The following is a 17729-nucleotide window of genomic DNA, read 5'->3' on the forward strand; positions in this document are numbered from 1 at the left end:
AAAAATCGCAAAACCCTTTCGTCTAGCGAGTTTTTCGTCTTGCAAGGCATTTGTCTTGCGAGGTGCCACTGTATATTTTTTTTGGGGGGGGGGAATGGACGAATTCCTATGCCCCACAAGTAACCCAGAGATGCATTTTTAATAAAAGCACACATTCTACTCATGTAAAAACACGCTGATTCCCAGACCATCCGCGGGCTGGATATAGAAGCCAATTGGGCCAGATCTGGCCCCTGGGCCTTAGTTTGCCTACCCATGCCCAAAAGGCTCGGTGGTTTAGACCACAGTGCCACTGTTAGCATTTTCACCCCTCCCATTCTGAGAATGATTCAGTGTGGAGAGAAAAGGGGGGAGGAACTGTTCTTTGATCTTGTGTTTCTAACTCTAATTGAGTGTATCTCTGCTGTAGATAAGGTGGCTGAGTGAGGACTTCTAACTCACGCAGTCTGTATATGCTGTAAATACGATTTAGCTTGTAGAAATAAAAGAATGATTACTTCTAAAACCATCGGAGCAGAACTGCATCTGTTTATTGTTGCTGAGTTGGTGCTCATAGCTAACAGTTATGAGTCCAGGTTTCTGGCTTATGCAGAAGGTGTTCCAGTGGTGTGGGGACTCAAGACGTGGACAGATATACCTAGCATAAATCCACAGTATCAACCACCTGTCGTATTAAGTCATGCCAATCCTTTATACCCATGCCATGGGCTGCATCCACACAGATATAAAACACACAAGGGGGGGGTGGGACACAATGAAAGTTCTGGGCACCACAGTTCAAGAAGGATACTGACAAGCTGGAAAGTGTGTTTAGCCTGGAGAAGAGAAGGTTAAAGGGTGATATGATAGCCATGTTCAAATATATAAAAGGATGTCATATAGAGGAGGGAGAAAGGTTGTTTTCTGCTGCTCCAGAGAAGCGGACACGGGGCAATGGATTCAAACTACAAGAAAGAAGATTCCACCTAAACATTAGGAAGAACTTCCTGACAGTAAGAGCTGTTGGACAGTGGAATTCGCTGCCAAGGAGTGTGGTGGAGTCTCCTTCTTTGGAGGTCTTGAAGCGGAGGCTTGACAGCCATCTGTCAGGAATGCTTGGATGGTGTTTCCTGCTTGGCAGGGGGTTGGACCTGGATGGCCCTTGTGGTCTCTTCCAACTCTATGATTGTATGAAAAGCTCCCATGCAATTTAACATTGACTTTGGGTTTCTGCTCTACAGTGCAATCTGGTTTCATATTTCTATAACACATTTATAACGTTATTATTGACCATTATATCCGAGTCCATGCCTTGGAGAAATAAACCAAAGGATGAGTTCAGCTTGAAACATCATTTTTACATCAAATGTTACACTCAATACTGTAAGATACAACGTTCCTTTCTTTAAACACATTTACACAACTTTACATATTGTTACAAAAATCGGGTGCCTGCTCCTCTCTCTGCCGAGTGTTGGCAACAGCCCACAGGGTCTGTTTTCCTTTGAAGAATGGAAGACACGGCAGAGACTGTTGTGACTTTAAGAAATGAGGTTTTATTGACCTATTTACACCTTCAATCTGCTTTGAGGGAGTCCAGATCTTACAGCATGGTCCTCTGGACCAATGGATCCCAGCTGTTCTTACTGGTTCTTCTTCCTGGCAACCCCTGCTCCCAGACTCCCTTTCCCTGTCACCTCAAAAACACAGTTACCTGGGCAATCTTTAGAACAGAGATGTCCAAATGTGATTGACAGGTGGACCATCGGTGCGTTACATGTCAATTGCAGGATGACAGAAAGTGATCATTAAATGTAACAGAGCCCCAACCCCATTGGTATATTCCTCCCGCGCATGATCCACTGCTTACACTCTCTGCCGTTGCAGCGTTACCTCCAGCGTTTTTTGCCCCCCAAAAGCTACAAGTCTTGCAACTCGCCCCCCAAAAAAGTCTCCCCCCCAAAGAAGCTCAACAACTTTGTCCTCCCCCCCTTCCCACCACCCACCCCATGCATGCTCCCCCTCCCTCCAATGACAATGAGTAGATTACTGCCAGTTTTTTTTAATACTGGGAGTAGATCGCAGTCTCTTGGGAGTTGGAGGTGCCTGCTTTAGAACATCTGAATCCTCCGTCTGAAAGAGTCCTCTCTGGTGGTCCAACAACTCACTTTGTCACGTTAACAGGTTTCCTCTTCACTAAGCCAGACAGGAAATCCCTGTCTAGCACAGCTCTGCAGCTTCGATTTTAAACCATATTCCAATCAGTTAAACCCCTGGCATTTATTCCTTTCTAGGGTTTAGTGGGGTCCCCCTCCAAAATCTATTATACAAGCACCAGAACTCCACATAAACCTCCTGCACTTACAGTTGAATTTCTTCCCTACTGTGGACGTTTTCTGAGCACCCCATTATAAGTGAAGCACGTCCCATACTCCTTCTATTGAAGCTGTTTCTCGAGTTTGTTTTCGTTGGTACTTTGTAAGGCTTCCACTCTGAAATAAGCTCTTTCCACCATCAATACATTTACAGGTTCCTTCCCAAGTGAGCTCGATGATGCTTTGTAAGGTCTCCACTCTGGCAAGAAGCTCTTTCCACACTCGATGCATTTAAATGGTTTCTCACCTGTGTGAGTTTGTTGATGTATATTCAGGTCTACACTGTGAATGGAGCTGTTTCCGCACTCCAAACATTAAAATAGTTTCTCACCAGTGTGAGCTCGATGGTGTATTTTAAGGGTTTCACTCTTATGAAAGCTCTTTCCGCACTCCAAACATTTAAATGGTTTCTCACCAGTGTGAGTTCGATGGTGTATTTTAAGGTTTTCATTCTTAGTGAAGCTCTTTCCGCACTCCAAACATTTAAATGGTTTCTCACCAGTGTGAGTTCGATGGTGTATTTTAAGGGTATCACTCTTATGAAAGCTCTTTCCGCACTCCAAACATTTAAATGGTTTCTCACCAGTGTGAGTTCGATGGTGTATTTTAAGGGTATCACTCTTATGAAAGCTCTTTCCGCACTCCAAACATTTAAATGGTTTCTCACCAGTGTGAGTTCGATGGTGTATTTTAAGGGTTTCATTCTTAGTGAAGCTCTTTCCACACTCCAAACATTTAAATGGTTTCTCACCAGTGTGAGTTTGACTATGTGAATTAAGTTTTATACTTGTACTGAAGCTCTTTCCACACTCCATGCATTTATATGGTTTCTCCCCAGTGTGAGTTCGTTGGTGTATTTTAAGGGAATCACTATGACTGAAGCTCTTTTCACACTCCATACATTTAAATGGTTTCTCCCCTGTGTGAGTTCGTTGATGTCTTGTAAGGTTGCTACTATGACTGAAGCTCTTTGGACACTCCATACATTTGTATGGTTTCTCGCCCGTGTGAGTTCGGTGATGTATATTCAAGTCTACACTGTGAATGAAGCTCTTTCCACACTCCATGCATTTATATGGTTTCTCACCTGTGTGAGTTCGATGATGTTTTCTAAGATTTCCACTATGACTGAAGCTCTTTCCACACTCCATACATTTGTATGGTTTCTCGCTCGTGTGAGTTCGGTGATGTATATTCAGGTGTACACTGTGAATGAAGCTCTTTTCACACTCCATACATTTAAATGGTTTCTCCCCTGTGTGAGTTCGTTGATGTCTTGTAAGGTTGCTACTATGACTGAAGCTCTTTGGACACTCCATACATTTGTATGGTTTCTCGCCCGTGTGAGTTCGGTGATGTATATTCAAGTCTACACTGTGAATGAAGCTCTTTCCACACTCCATGCATTTATATGGTTTCTCACCTGTGTGAGTTCGATGATGTTTTCTAAGATTTTCACTATGACTGAAGCTCTTTCCACACTCCATACATTTGTATGGTTTCTCGCTTGTGTGAGTTTGGTGATGTATATTCAGGTCTACACTGTGAATGAAGCTCTTTCCACACTCCATACATTTGTATGGTTTCTCCCCTGTGTGAATTCGCTGGTGACTTCTTAGGCTCCTACTATGAGGGAAGCTTTTCCCACACTCTATACATATAAATTGTTTTTCCTCTGTGTGAATCTGTTGATGTTTTAGAAGCCGCTGATTCTCACTCAAATTCTTTACGTACTCCATACCTTCCAATTGTTTCTCCACTGTGTGCATTTGTTAATATGCATTCACTGACTGTAGTACATTCTACATTCCACACCTTTAAATCGTTTCTTTTTATTCCCCATGAAATTTCAAGTGGTCCCCCAAAATTCTGATTGTCTTCTCCACCATCTGCTTTGGAGTGGGAGGAAAGTAAATCCTGCAAGGAAAATAACAAAGGAATATAACAGTCAGGACACAGGAATACTCTACCCAGGCCTCTCTCACTATCCTTCCTTCTTTGGAGTGGGTGGCCACTGGCCAAGGACTCCTGGCTCCCCACCCCAAGGGAGAGGCCCAACTGTGTTTCAACAGGGAAGATCTGCAACACTGGAAAAGGTGTATATTAAAGGTGCAGATGCCTGCTTGTGGGGAAGAAGGGAAAGAAGAGGACTTCAGAGAGAGGAGGCGGAACTAGGGATGTTTCACCAAGATTCAAAAGGTGAATGCAAAGAAGAAGCCAGGCTTCAAATGGGGGCCAGTGTACCTGGCTCCCTTTCCGATTCAGAACCTGAGAGACACTCCCTTCTGGAATATCCCCAGGCCATCTTCTGGAATAAGCCAGACATCTTTGGGGATATTATACAGTCTTTCATTTAGTGTGCGAACCTTGGATTTATATAGTTCTTCGAGTACAGATTTCAGTCACAATCCCTGATTCAGTCATTATACACCTTTAGGAACCAGGCAAAAACGTTCCTTTTTAAACGAAGCCTTTGGTTGATCTCATTGACATCCAACACACGTTTAGAATGTGGCTGGTTTTTTTAGGGGGTGTTATTGGGTCACTGATTTTGGTTTGATTTTATATGTTGTGGTCTTGCTGTGAACCGCCCTGAGGCCTCCAGGTATAGGGCGATTTATAAGTTGGAATAATAATAATAATAATAATAATAATAATACTGTAATAATAATAATACTTTTGAAGACCCTTTGGTATCCATTTCCACCTTGAACTCCCAAGTAACACTGAGCTCTGCTGAGGTTTCTCTGAAAATACTAAATATCTGCATTCCGTTTTCTCCTTCCTCTGTGATATTTAACATCTTCCTGGTGCATTCATCTACGTCAGCTCTCTCTCTATTTTTTTATATATATTTTTTGTTTCCCTTGTCATTTATTACTCTCCCCTTTGCCTCCAAAGAGGTAGGTTAGGCAGAGAGCTCAGGGCTGAGGGGGGAATATAACCCCCTGCCTCCCAGGTCCTTGTCAGGCACTCATTCTTCTCAGGCTGGGCTCATTTATTGAATTCACAAGAGGCTCCAACTGCTGTGTACTAGAAGCCTCCTAAAGCAATCTTAGAAGTATTGTTATTACTCTTATATTTATCTAGTTCCCCACCTTTTTATCCTGACACGGACTCCTCCGTCACCTCTCCTCTCCCGGTGGACCAATGGCCTGACTTGGAATAACAGTAGATCACACCAGTGTCTGGAGCTCCTACCATTGGATGCAGCAGCTTCCCTGGAACAAAATGGGGTGGGGTGGGGAGGGAAGGGGATTCAGCATCCAGGGAGTATCAAAGGAAGACAGGGGCAGGTGGGGGTCACAGGGTGGCATGGGGGTTGCTGGGCATTTCGGGCGCTGCAGGGGGGCGGGTGCCACTGCCCATCCCAGCTAAGGAAGTTTGGCGGAAGTTCCCAAAAAATGCCCCGCCCCAGCTACTTGCGGGGGTTGCTACGCCACTGCTTCCTGGAAAGAAGCGGGAGGGGAAATTGGACGGACACCCCCCCCCCACAGATTTTCAGGAATCCTTCTCTAGGTCAGCTTCAATGAGTGGCAGGTTCCTGGGCAGGACTGAGAAGCCAAGGCAGCCCCTCCGGAAATCCCTCCACCAGCGCCCCAGATGGAGGCATCCCCGAAAAAGGCCACGTCTCTCTTTCTCTCTCCCCCCCCCTCCAATTATCGGCTTGGCTTCTCAGCCAAAGGGATGCTCCCATTCACCCCTCAGGCCCCCCCCCCGACATCCTCTGCCCCCTTTCTTCCCCGGAGTCTCCCCTATACCCAAAGCCCCACCCCCCCCCAGGCACGGCTCGCCCCTTGCCCTGCTTCAGGGTGGGGGTCCTTGGGGGGGGGGTCTTCAAAGGAGACGGTGCAAAGGAAAACCCTGCAGGCGTTGGGACCCCGCTTTGCAGCTTCATTGCATGGATCGAGCCCCTAGGACAAGAACTTTATGGGAGGGGGGGGACTCTGCCCCTTTCTCTCCGCCCCCATCGCTCCCTCCCCGCCCTTGTCCCAGGACAGGGAAACAGAGAGGGGTCTCTATGTCCTCCCCCCCAATCTTTACCTCTATCTCCTCTCCTCTCTCGCCATCCGCGTCCCTCCTTCTCTATTTCCTCCTTTTCAAAATCTCTCGGTCCTGGGGGGGGGGGGCTCCTTCTGCCCCACATCCTCCTCCCCCTTCCTGGGAGGAGCCCCTTCCTGCATTCGCAAGGGTGAAGGACGTGAAGGCCATGCTTTCGGCTTCCTCCTCTTTGGGCTCCCTTGCGTGGTTGCCCAACTGCACGCCCACCCCATTGACCAGGGTGGGATGGGGGGGGGCCTTGCAGGAGGAGGAGCGCCGGATCAAGACCCTTTGGGCCCTGAAGGGGAACACAAACAGACCCCAAACTCTGCAGACAGCATTTTCCAGCCGCTGCTTTGACCACCGAGCAGGGAGGGGAGAGGTGCTCTAGGGCTGAAATCCTCCTTGCAGGATTCCCAAAAGGGGCATCTGGTTTCCCGCTGGGAGGGCAGGATTCGGGACGAGATGGGAGCCCTGGCCTGATCCAGCTGCAGGGACCTTCTTGTGTTCTGTGTGTGCGCATGTGTGGGCGTGTTTGTGTGTATCCACTTTCAGTAAGAATCCCTGGGCCTTTTCTGCAAAGAGGACGAATCAGGTGTGCATCCATCCACCTCCCTTCATGGGGTGATATTACAGAATAATAGAATCCTAGAGTTGGAAGAGACCCCAAGGGCCATCCAGTCCAACCCCCTGCCAAGCAGGAAACACCATCAAAGCATTCCTGACAGATGGCTGTCAAGCCTCCGCTTAAAGACCTCCAAAGAAGGAGACTCCACCACACTCCTTGGCAGCAAATTCCACTGCCAAACAGCTATAACTGTCAGGAAGTTCTTCCTAATGTTTAGGTGGAATCTTCTTTCTTGTAGTTTGAATCCATTGCCCCGTGTCCGCTTCTCTGGAGCAGCAGAAAACAACCTTTCTCCCTCCTCTATGTGACATCCTTTTATATATTTGAACATGGCTATCATATCACCCCTTAACCTTCTCTTGTCCAGGCTAAACATACCCAGCTCCCTAAGCCGTTCCTCATAAGGCATCGTTTCCAGGCCTTGGACCATTTTGGTTGCCCTCCTCTGGACACGTTCCAGCTTGTCAGTATCCGTCTTGAACTGTGGTGCCCAGAACTGGACACAGTATTCCAGGTGAGGTCTGACCAGAGCGGAATACAGTGGTACTATTACTTCCCTTGATCTAGATGCTGTTATTCCTATTGATGCAGCCCAGAATTGCATTGGCTTTTTTAGCTGCTGCATCACAAGTTTGTGGTCTACCAAGACTCCTAGATCCTTTTCACATGTACTGCTCTCAAGCCAGGTGTCACCCATCCTGTATTTGTGCCTTTCATTTTTTTATTTTTTATTTTGGCCCAAGTGTAGTACTTTGCATTTCTCCCTGTTAAAATTCATCTTGTTTGCTTTGGCCCAGTTCTCTAATCTGTTCAGGTCATTTTGAAGTGTGATCCTGTCCTCAGGGGTATTAGCCACCCCTCCCAATTTGGTGCCATCTGCAAACTTGATCAAGCCCATCATCCAAGTCATTGGATGTGTCTGTGTGTCTCTCTTTCCCCATCTGTCCAGCAGCTTCCCTGTCTGCTCTCTCCCCCCTCCCTCCAATCCTTGCATTGCATTACCCTTCCTCCAAAGAAGAAGAAGAAGAAGAAGAAGAAAAAGAAGAAGAAGAAGAAGAAGAAGAGAGGGTGGCAGGAGGTGGGAACGGGTAGGGCATTTGGTCTGGTGAAGCCACATCCTTTTCCCAAGGGGAGAAGCCCTGAGGCGGGGAGGGTCCGTATCCAGCAACCTCTCTCATTCCCTCTGTAGTAGCAATGGCTCCTCTGCTGGACCTGGGAGACCAGAGTTGGAGCCCAATCACCGGGTGACCCTTGGGCCAGTCGCTGCATCTCGGCCTCCCTCACAGGGTGGCTGTTCTGAGGGGCGAACTTCCTGGGAGAAGCCCCCTTCCAGCGGTCGCGTGGCAACCGGATATGACGGCGCTGCCTTTGGCTTCCTCCTCTTTGAGGAAATTCCAAAATACAACAACAACAACAACCCCGTTTTCCGGGAGGGGGAGGGGAAACTCTCTTGTCCCTCCCCTCTGACTCTGGGTCAATGAGTTGCGCTTCCTAGAGAGGCAGGAAGTTTTTTTGGGGGGGCGGGAATAGAGGTATTGTTGGAGGGGAGGGGTCACCATGCATATTAACAGAAAAGAAAGAGGGCTTGCAGAAGAGGAGAAAGAGGTGCAGTATATTTTTTGTTGGGGGTGGGGGGGGTATTGAGGAGAAGGATTTGCTTCCCCTCCCCTTGAGTTTACAAGCAGGGCAGCAGGGAGAGGGGTTTTTTGGGGGGGGGGCGGAATGAGAGAAAAACAGGGAAGGTCTGTAGGGGGTGGGAGGGGGGCTGCAAAGTGGGGTCCCCCCCACAAAGTTTGCATTGCAATATATTCTTTGGGGTGGTGAAAACAAAGACCCTTCGGTGCCTGAGAACCAGAAAAGGGCTCCCCCCCCATGCAACCTAAATCGGATACTGAACAGTCACAAGGTGACAAGCAGACACCCCCCCCAAAAGGTATTTTAGACTCAGCCTCTTAATCCACCCCCTCCCTCCCACCACTCCTTGGAGTCTCATGGTCGAGCTCGCTGGGGTGGGGGGAGCGGAGAAAGTCTGCTTTGCTGCAGTGGAAGCTGCCTTGCATGGGGGGGGGGGAATTGGGTCTTCTCCCTTTCAGAAATCATAGATGGGGGGCTGGGAGACTGGGAAGAAGAACTACCTTTTGGAATGGGAAATGAAAGAAGAACAAGTCAAGGCAGTTATGGTGAAATGGGCACAGGATTTTGGGTACAACATATATATGGATCAATGGGATAGATTGTGGAGGGTAGATATTAAATGCACAGCATGCTATAACCTCAGGGAAAACACCATGAAGATGTTATATAGATGGCATCACACCCCCTTGAAACTCGTGAAAATGTATAAAGGAGGCTCACCGATTTGTTGGAGATATAAAAAAGATGTGGGGTCATACTACCATTGGGGAATTCTGGGATAATCTCTATAACAAATTTAAGAAACTACGTATTTAAACTCACCTTTTAAAAAACCCAGAGATCTTTCTTTTAGGCCATGAGAAATTAAAAAAGACATAAGACCACTGTTCATGTATGCCACCATAGCAGCAGGAATCCTTGTGGCAAGGAAGTGGAAAAAACGAAACAATACCAGCAAACAGCAATTACAGACTGGCAGATACTCATGTTCGAATATTTACAATGAGCAAAACTGATGGGAAGAGTTAGAGGAGTATTGAAGCAGAAAATTTTGGGGAGAATGGAGAATATTTAAGGAATATATAAGATCATATTGTACTAATCATGCCATATTAGCAGAAGTTTTTATTTTTATTTTGTAAATAAAAACACAAAACAAATACTGTTTTTTGGAGTAGACGGGAACGATATTAAAGAATGTAAAACCGTGCAAAAAAAATGACAGTATAAACAGTATAATGAGAATGATGGGAAGACTCATTTTGTCAGAAGTCTTTTTTATTCAAGTGTTTATTAGGCAGATTACACTTTTTATGTACATAGATCCACTTTTTCTTTTTTTGTACTTTTACTTTTCTTTTTTCTTTAATTTTCTTTTTGTAGTATGAGATTGTAAATTCTTTGTATATATGTGTAATTTAAATTAATAAAGATAATTCTAAAATAAAATAAAAAACAACAACACAGTTACCTGGGCAACCTTTAGACCAGAGATGTCCAACCAGTCAACTGAGATTGACAGGTGGACTGCCAGTGTGTCACAAGTCGATTGTGGGATGACAGAAAGTGATCATTAAATGTAACAGAGCGCCACCCCCGTTGGTATATTCCTCTGCCGTTGCAGCGTTAACTCCAGCGTTTTTTGCCCCCCCAAAGCTGCACTAGTCTTGAAACTTGCCCCCCAAATCCTCCCCCAAAGAAGCTTAACAATTCTGCCCCCCCCAAAAAAATCAACAACTCTGCCACCCCCTTCCACCCATCCACCCCATGCATGTTCCCCCTCCCTCCAATGACAATGAGTAGATTACTACCAGTTTTTTAATACTGGGAGTAGATCGCAGTGTCTTGGGAGTTGGAAGTGCCTGCTTTAGAAAATCTGAATCCTCCGTCTGAAAGAGTCCTCTCTGGTGGTCCAACAACTCACTTTGTCATGTTAACAGGTTTCCTCTTCACTAAGCAAGCCAGGAATTCCCTGTCTAGCACAGCTCTGCAGCTTTTAAACTATATTCCAATCAGTCAAACCCCTGGCATTTATTCCTTTCTGGCGTTTAGTGGGGTCCCCCTCTAAAATCTATTATACAAGCACCAGAACTCCACATAAACCTCCTGCACTTACAGTTGAATTTCTCCCCTACGTGGACTTTTTCTGAGCACCCCATTATAAGTGAAGCACGTCCCATACTCCTTCTATTGAAGCTGTTTCTCGAGTTTGTTTTCGTTGGTACTTTGTAAGGCTTCCACTCTGAAATAAGCTCTTTCCACCATCAATACATTTACAGGTTCCTTCCCAAGTGAGCTCGATGATGCTTTGTAAGGTCTCCACTCTGGCAAGAAGCTCTTTCCACACTCGATGCATTTAAATGGTTTCTCACCTGTGTGAGTTTGTTGATGTATATTCAGGTCTACACTGTGAATGGAGCTGTTTCCGCACTCCAAACATTAAAATAGTTTCTCACCAGTGTGAGCTCGATGGTGTATTTTAAGGGTTTCACTCTTATGAAAGCTCTTTCCGCACTCCAAACATTTAAATGGTTTCTCACCAGTGTGAGTTCGATGGTGTATTTTAAGGTTTTCATTCTTAGTGAAGCTCTTTCCGCACTCCAAACATTTAAATGGTTTCTCACCAGTGTGAGTTCGATGGTGTATTTTAAGGGTATCACTCTTATGAAAGCTCTTTCCGCACTCCAAACATTTAAATGGTTTCTCACCAGTGTGAGTTCGATGGTGTATTTTAAGGTTTTCATTCTTAGTGAAGCTCTTTCCGCATTCCAAACATTTAAATGGTTTCTCACCAGTGTGAGTTCGACCATGTGAATTAAGTTTTATACTTGTACTGAAGCTCTTTCCACACTCCATGCATTTATATGGTTTCTCCCCAGTGTGAGTTCGTTGATGTATTTTAAGGGAATTACTATGACTGAAGCTCTTTTCACACTCCATACATTTAAATGGTTTCTCCCCTGTGTGAGTTCGTTGATGTCTTGTAAGGTTGCTACTATGACTGAAGCTCTTTCCACACTCCATACATTTGTATGGTTTCTCGCTCGTGTGAGTTCGGTGATGTATATTCAGGTCTACACTGTGAATGAAGCTCTTTCCACACTCCATACATTTGTATGGTTTCTCCCCTGTGTGAGTTCGCTGGTGACTTCTTAGGCTCCTACTATGAGGGAAACTTTTCCCACACTCCATGCATTTAAATGGTTTCTCCCCTGTGTGAGTTCGTTGATGTCTTGTAAGGTTTCTACTATGACTGAAGCTCTTTGGACACTCCATACATTTGTATGGTTTCTCGCCCGTGTGAGTTCGGTGATGTATATTCAGGTCTACACTGTGAATGAAGCTCTTTTCACACTCCATACATTTAAATGGTTTCTCACCAGTGTGAGTTCGACTATGTGAATTAAGTTTTCTACTTGTACTGAAGCTCTTTCCACACTCCATGCATTTATATGGTTTCTCCCCAATGTGAGTTCGTTGATGTATTTTAAGGGAATCACTATGACTGAAGCTCTTTTCACACTCCAGACATTTAAATGGTTTCTCAGCAATGTGAGTTCGACTATGTGAATTAAGTTTTCTACTTGTACTGAAGCTCTTTCCACACTCCATGCATTTAAATGGTTTCTCCCCAGTGTGAGTTCGTTGATGTATTTTAAGGGATTCACTATGACTGTAGCTCTTTCCACACTCCATGCATTTAAATGGTTTCTCCCCTGTGTGAGTTCGTTGATGTCTTGTAAGGTTGCTACTATGACTGAAGCTCTTTCCACACTCCATACATTTGTATGGTTTCTCCCCTGTGTGAATTCGCTGGTGACTTCTTAGGCTCCTACTATGAGGGAAGCTTTTCCCACAGTCTATACATATAAATTGTTTTTCCTCTGTGTGAATCTGTTGATGTTTTAGAAGCCGCTGATTCTCACTCAAATTCTTTACGTACTCCATACCTTCCAATTGTTTCTCCACTGTGTGCATTCGTTAATATGCGTTCACTGACTGTAGTACATTCTACATTCCACACCTTTAAATCGTTGCTTTGTATTCCCCATGAAATTTCAAATTGTACCCCAAAATTCTGATTGTCTTCTCCACTGTCTGCTTTGGAGTGGGAGGAAAGTAAACCCTGTAAGGAAAATAACAAAGGAATATAATAGTCAGGACACAGGAATCCTCTACCCAGGCCTCTCTCACTATCCTTCCTTCTTTGGAGTGGGTGGCCACTGGCCAAGGACTCCTGGCTCCCCACCCCAAGGGAGAGACCCAACTGTGTTTCAACAGGGAAGATCTGCAACACTGGAAAAGGTGTATATTAAAGGTGCAGATGCCTGATTGTGGGGAAGAAGGGAAAGAAGAGGACTTCAGAGAGAGGAGGCGGAACTAGGGATGTTTCACCAAGAAGAGATTCAAAAGGTGAATGCAAAGAAGAAGCCAAGCTTCAAATGGGGGTCAGTGTACCTGGCTCCCTTTCCGATTCAGAACCTGAGAGACACTCCCTTCCGGAATATCCCCAGGCCATCTTCTGGAATAAGCCAGACATCTTTGGGGATATTATCCAGACTTTCATTTAATGTGCGAACCTTGGATTTATATAGTTCTTGGAGTACAGATTTCAGTCACAACCCCTGATTCAGTCATTATACACCTTTAGGAACCAGGCAAAAACGTTCCTTTTTTAACGAAGCCTTTGGTTGATCTCATTGACATCCAACACACGTTTAGAATGTGGCTGGTTTTTTTAGGGGGTGTTATTGGGTCACTGATTTTGGTTTGATTTTATATGTTGTGGTCTTGCTGTGAACCGCCCTGAGGCCTCCAGGTATAGGGCGATTTATAAGTTGGAATAATAATAATAATAATAATAATAATAATAATAATACTGTAATAATAATAATACTTTTGAAGACCCTTTGGTATCCATTTCCACCTTGAACTCCCAAGTAACACTGAGCTCTGCTGAGGTGTCTCTGAAAATACTAAATATCTGCATTCCGTTTTCTCCTTTCTGTGTGATATTTAACATCTTCCTGGTGCATTCATCTACGTCAGCTCTCTCTCTATTTTTTTTTTATATATATTTTTTGTTTCCCTTGTCATTTATTACTCTCCCCTTTGCCTCCAAAGAGGTAGGTTAGGCAGAGAGCTCCAGGGCTGAGGGGGGAATATAACCCCCTGCCTCCCAGGTCCTTGTCGGACACTCATTCTTCTCAGGCTGGGCTCATTTACTGAATTCACAAGAGGCTGCAACTGCTGTGACTAGAAGCCTCCTAAAGCAATCTTAGAAGTATTGTTATTACTCTTATATTTATCTGTTCCCCACCTTTTTATCCTGACACGGACTCCTCCGTCACCTCTCCTCTCCCGGTGGACCAATGGCCTGACTTGGAATAACAGTAGATCACACCAGTGTCTGGAGCTCCTACCATTGGATGCAGCAGCTTCCCTGGAACAAAATGGGGGGGGGGAGGGAAGGGGATTCAGCATCCAGGGAGTATCAAAGGAAGACAGGGGCAGGTGGGGGTCACAGGGTGGCATGGGGGTTGCTGGGCGTCTCGGGCGCTGCAGGGGGGCGGGTGCCACTGCCCATCCCAGCTAAGGAAGTTTGGCGAAGTTCCCAAAAAATGCCCTGCCCCGGCTGCTTTCTTCCTGGAAAGAAGCGGGAGGGGAAATTAGACGGACACCCCCCCCCCCACAGATTTTCAGGAATCCTTCTCTAGGTCAGCTTCAATGAGTGGCAGGTTCCTGGGCAGGACTGAGAAGCCAAGGCAGCCCCTCCGGAAATCCCTCCACCAGCGCCCCAGATGGAGGCATCCCCGAAAAAGGCCACATCTCTCGTTCTCTCTCCCCCCCCCTCCAATTATCGGCTTGGCTTCTCAGCCAAAGGGATGCTCCCATTCACCCCTCAGCCCCTCCCCCCAACATCCTCTGCCCCCTTTCTTCTCTAGAGTCTCCCCTATACCCAAAGCCCCACCCCCCAGGCACGACTCGCCCCTTGCCCTGCTTGAGGGTGGGGGCCCTTGGGGGGGGCTTCAAAGGAGACGGTGCAAGAAGGGAAACCCTGCAGGCGTTGGGACCCCGCTTTGCAGCCGCATTGCATGGATCGAGCCCCTCGGACAAGAGCTTTATGGGAAGGGGGGGGACTCTGCCCCTTTCTCTCCGCCCCCACCGCCCCCTCCCCAGGACAGGGAAACAGAGAGGGGTCTCTATGTCCTCCCCCGCCCCAATCTTTACCTCTTTCTCCTCTCTCGCCACCCGCGTTCCTCCTTCGCTATTTCCCCCCTTTCCGAAATCTCTCGCTCCTCCAGGGGCTCCTTCTGCCCCACATCCTCCTCCCCCTTCCTGGGAGGAGCCCCTTCCTGCTTTCGCAAGGGAGCCGGACGTGAAGGCCATGCTTTCGGCTTCCTCCTCTTTGGGCTCCCTTGCGTGGTTGCCCAACTTCACGCCCACCCATAGCTGTCAAGTCTCCCTTTTTTGTGGGAAACTCCCTTATTCCAAGCCGTTTCCCGCAGCTATCCCTTATTGTTGATATCCCTTAAATTTCCCTTATTTCTGGGAAGGAGAGTTGGGAGTCTGGGGACTCCTTGGGTCCCTGAATTTCTCAGCCCTGCCTGCCTACCTCACAGGACTGTTGTGGGGATTAAATGAGGACTAGGACCAGGGAGCTCCTTGGAGAAAAAGGTGGAATATAAATACCTAATAACAAACAGACAGACAGACATATATATAAAGAAGAAGATAAAACAGACAAATGTTTCTCGGCAACAGGTGCTCCGATTAAGCATTGCTGCCCCTCACTGGAGGCAGAGCAGAGCCAACCTGGCCAGAAGCCATCAGTGGTCCTCTCCTCCTGCATGAATTTGCCTAATCCTTTCCTAAAGCCATCCAGGTTGGTGGCCATCGCTGCTCCCTGTGGCAGGGAGTTCCAGAGGTTAACTGTGTGCTGCGTGAATAAGTGCTTTCTTTTCTCTGCCCTGATTTCTCTTTCCTGGGAGCTCTATCCTGGTGTAAATTAATTTGTAGCCCGGGGGGATTACAGCGGCGTGGACTGTGTCCCCGAGAACTGTAGACTGTCTCCAGGATGGGTGAGGGTGCTGATCCCTTATTTTCAAATCCGAAACTTGACAGCTATGCGCCCACCCCATTGACCAGGGTGGCATTGGGGGAGGGGGTTGCAGGAGGAGGAGGGCCGGATCAAGACCCTTTGGGCCCCGAAGGGGAACACAAACAGACCCCAAACTCTGCAGACAGCATTTTCCAGCCGCTGCCTTGACCACCGAGCAGGGAGGGGAGAGATGCTCTTGGGCTGAAATCCTCCTTGCAGGATTCCCAAAAGGGGCATCTGGTTTCCCGCTGGGAGGGCAAGATTCGGGGCGAGATGGGAGCCTTGGCCTGATCCAGCTGCAGGGACCTTCTTGTGTTCTGTGTGCGCGCGGGTGTGTGTGTGTTTGTGTGTATGCACCTTCAGTAAGAATCCCTGGGTCTTCTCTGCCACGAGGACGAATCAGGTGTGCATCCACCTCCCTTCATTTTTTGGGGGGTGTGTGTGTCTCTCTTTCCCCACCAGCAGCTTCCCTGTCTGCTCTCTCCCCCCTCCCCCCAATCCTTGCATTGCATTACCCCTCCCTCCAAACAACAACAACAACAACAACAGGTGGTGGTGGTGGCAGGAGGTGGGAACGGGTAGGGCATTTGGTCTGGTTAAGCCATATCCTTTTCCCAAGGGGAGAAGCCTTGAGGTGGGGAGGGTCGGTATCCAGCAACCTCTCTCATTCCCTCTGTTAGCAATGGCTCCTCTGCTGGACCTGGGAGACCAGAGTTGGAGCCCAATCACCGGGTGACCTAGGCTTGGGCCAGTCACTGCATCTCGGCCTACCTCACAGGGTGGTTGTTCTGAGGATTTAAAGGGAGTGGGAGAACCTCCCCTCGGAGGAAAGGGGAGCTAATATTTTTTTCTGCATCGCAGGGGATTGGACTAGTTGACCCCCTGGACTCCTTTATGAATACAGATAAACTCAGCAAAAAAGAAAAAAAGAAAAAAAGAAAAAAGGCCAACCCAGCTGTGTGCAAAACAAAACAAAAAATAAAAATAAAAATCCTTCCAGTAGCACCTTGGAGACCAACTAAGTTTCTGTAGCCTAACAATTCTTCTCGTTCAATTCTTAAAGACTAATCTTAGCATGAATTTTCAAATATTCTTTAAATTTCTTCCAATCTTTTTGTACCGCTTTCCAACTCTCAAGGTTGGCACCTGCTTTATTATGCCACAATTCTGTTCTGGAGCTCCTTCCATCTTCACCTCGCCCAGCTTGCAAATTAAGACCCCATTCGGGAGTTCCCTTGGTGGGAAACCGTGTTTGGTTGGGGGGGGGGGCTTCAAAGGAGAAGGTGCTGCAGGTGTTGGGTCTCCGCTTTGCAACAGCAAACTCTGTCCTTTTCTCCCTCCCACCCTCTCCCGGCATATTTACCTCTTTGTCCACCTGTCTCCCTCCTTCCCTCTCCAGATTGCCGGAAAAAATATCAACAACCTCAGATATGCTGATGATACTACCTTGATGGCAGAAAGTGAGGAAGAATTGAAGAACCTTTTAATGAGGGTGAAAGAAGAGAGCGCAAAATATGGTCTGAAGCTCAACATCAAAAAAACTAAGATCATGGCCACTGGTCCCATCACCTCCTGGCAAATAGAAGGGGAAGAAATGGAGGCAGTGAGAGTTTTCACTTTCTTGGGTTCCATGATCACTGCAGATGGTGACAGCAGTCACGAAATTAGAAGACGCCTGCTTCTTGGGAGAAAAGCAATGACAAACCTAGACAGCATCTTAAAAAGCAAAGACATCACCTTGCCAACAAAGGTCCGTATAGTTAAAGCTATGGTTTTCCCAGTAGTAATGTACGGAAGTGAGAGCTGGACCATAAAGAAGGCTGATCGCCGAAGAATTGATGCTTTTGAATTATGGTGCTGGAGGAGACTCTTGAGAGTCCCGTGGACGGCAAGAAGATCAAACCTATCCATTCTCAAAGAAATCAGCCCTGAGTGCTCACTAGAAGGACAGATCCTGAAGTTGAGGCTC

At 46.8% G+C, this 17729-nt stretch overlaps 1 protein-coding gene across 1 annotated transcript; it reads right to left on the bottom strand.

Moving 5' to 3' along the window:
* Positions 1 to 2410: 2410 nt before the first annotated feature.
* LOC117042240 (zinc finger protein 91-like) lies at positions 2411 to 14927 on the bottom strand. Its single transcript, XM_033141771.1, has 4 exons — positions 14890 to 14927; positions 13979 to 14101; positions 11367 to 12784; positions 2411 to 3777 (listed from the first exon to the last, which is right to left on the bottom strand). The coding sequence occupies exons 3-4, from the start codon at positions 12634 to 12636 to the stop codon at positions 2669 to 2671; spliced, it is 2379 nt and encodes a 792-aa protein (XP_032997662.1). The 5' UTR covers positions 12637 to 12784; positions 13979 to 14101; positions 14890 to 14927; the 3' UTR covers positions 2411 to 2668.
* Between the last annotated feature and the right edge of the window lie 2802 nt (positions 14928 to 17729).

Source organism: Lacerta agilis, chromosome 2, assembly GCF_009819535.1.
Source record: "Lacerta agilis isolate rLacAgi1 chromosome 2, rLacAgi1.pri, whole genome shotgun sequence".
Classification (NCBI taxonomy): Eukaryota; Metazoa; Chordata; class Lepidosauria; order Squamata; family Lacertidae; genus Lacerta; species Lacerta agilis.

Coding starts and splice junctions, on each gene's coding strand:
- LOC117042240 (XM_033141771.1), bottom strand. CDS start 12,636: ATGCACACAGTGGAGAAACAATTGGAAGGTATGGAGTACGTAAAGAAT. Junction 3,778..11,366: donor ACACCATCGAACTCACACTG/GTGAGAAACCAT, acceptor GAACTCACACAG/GTGAGAAACCATATAAATGC.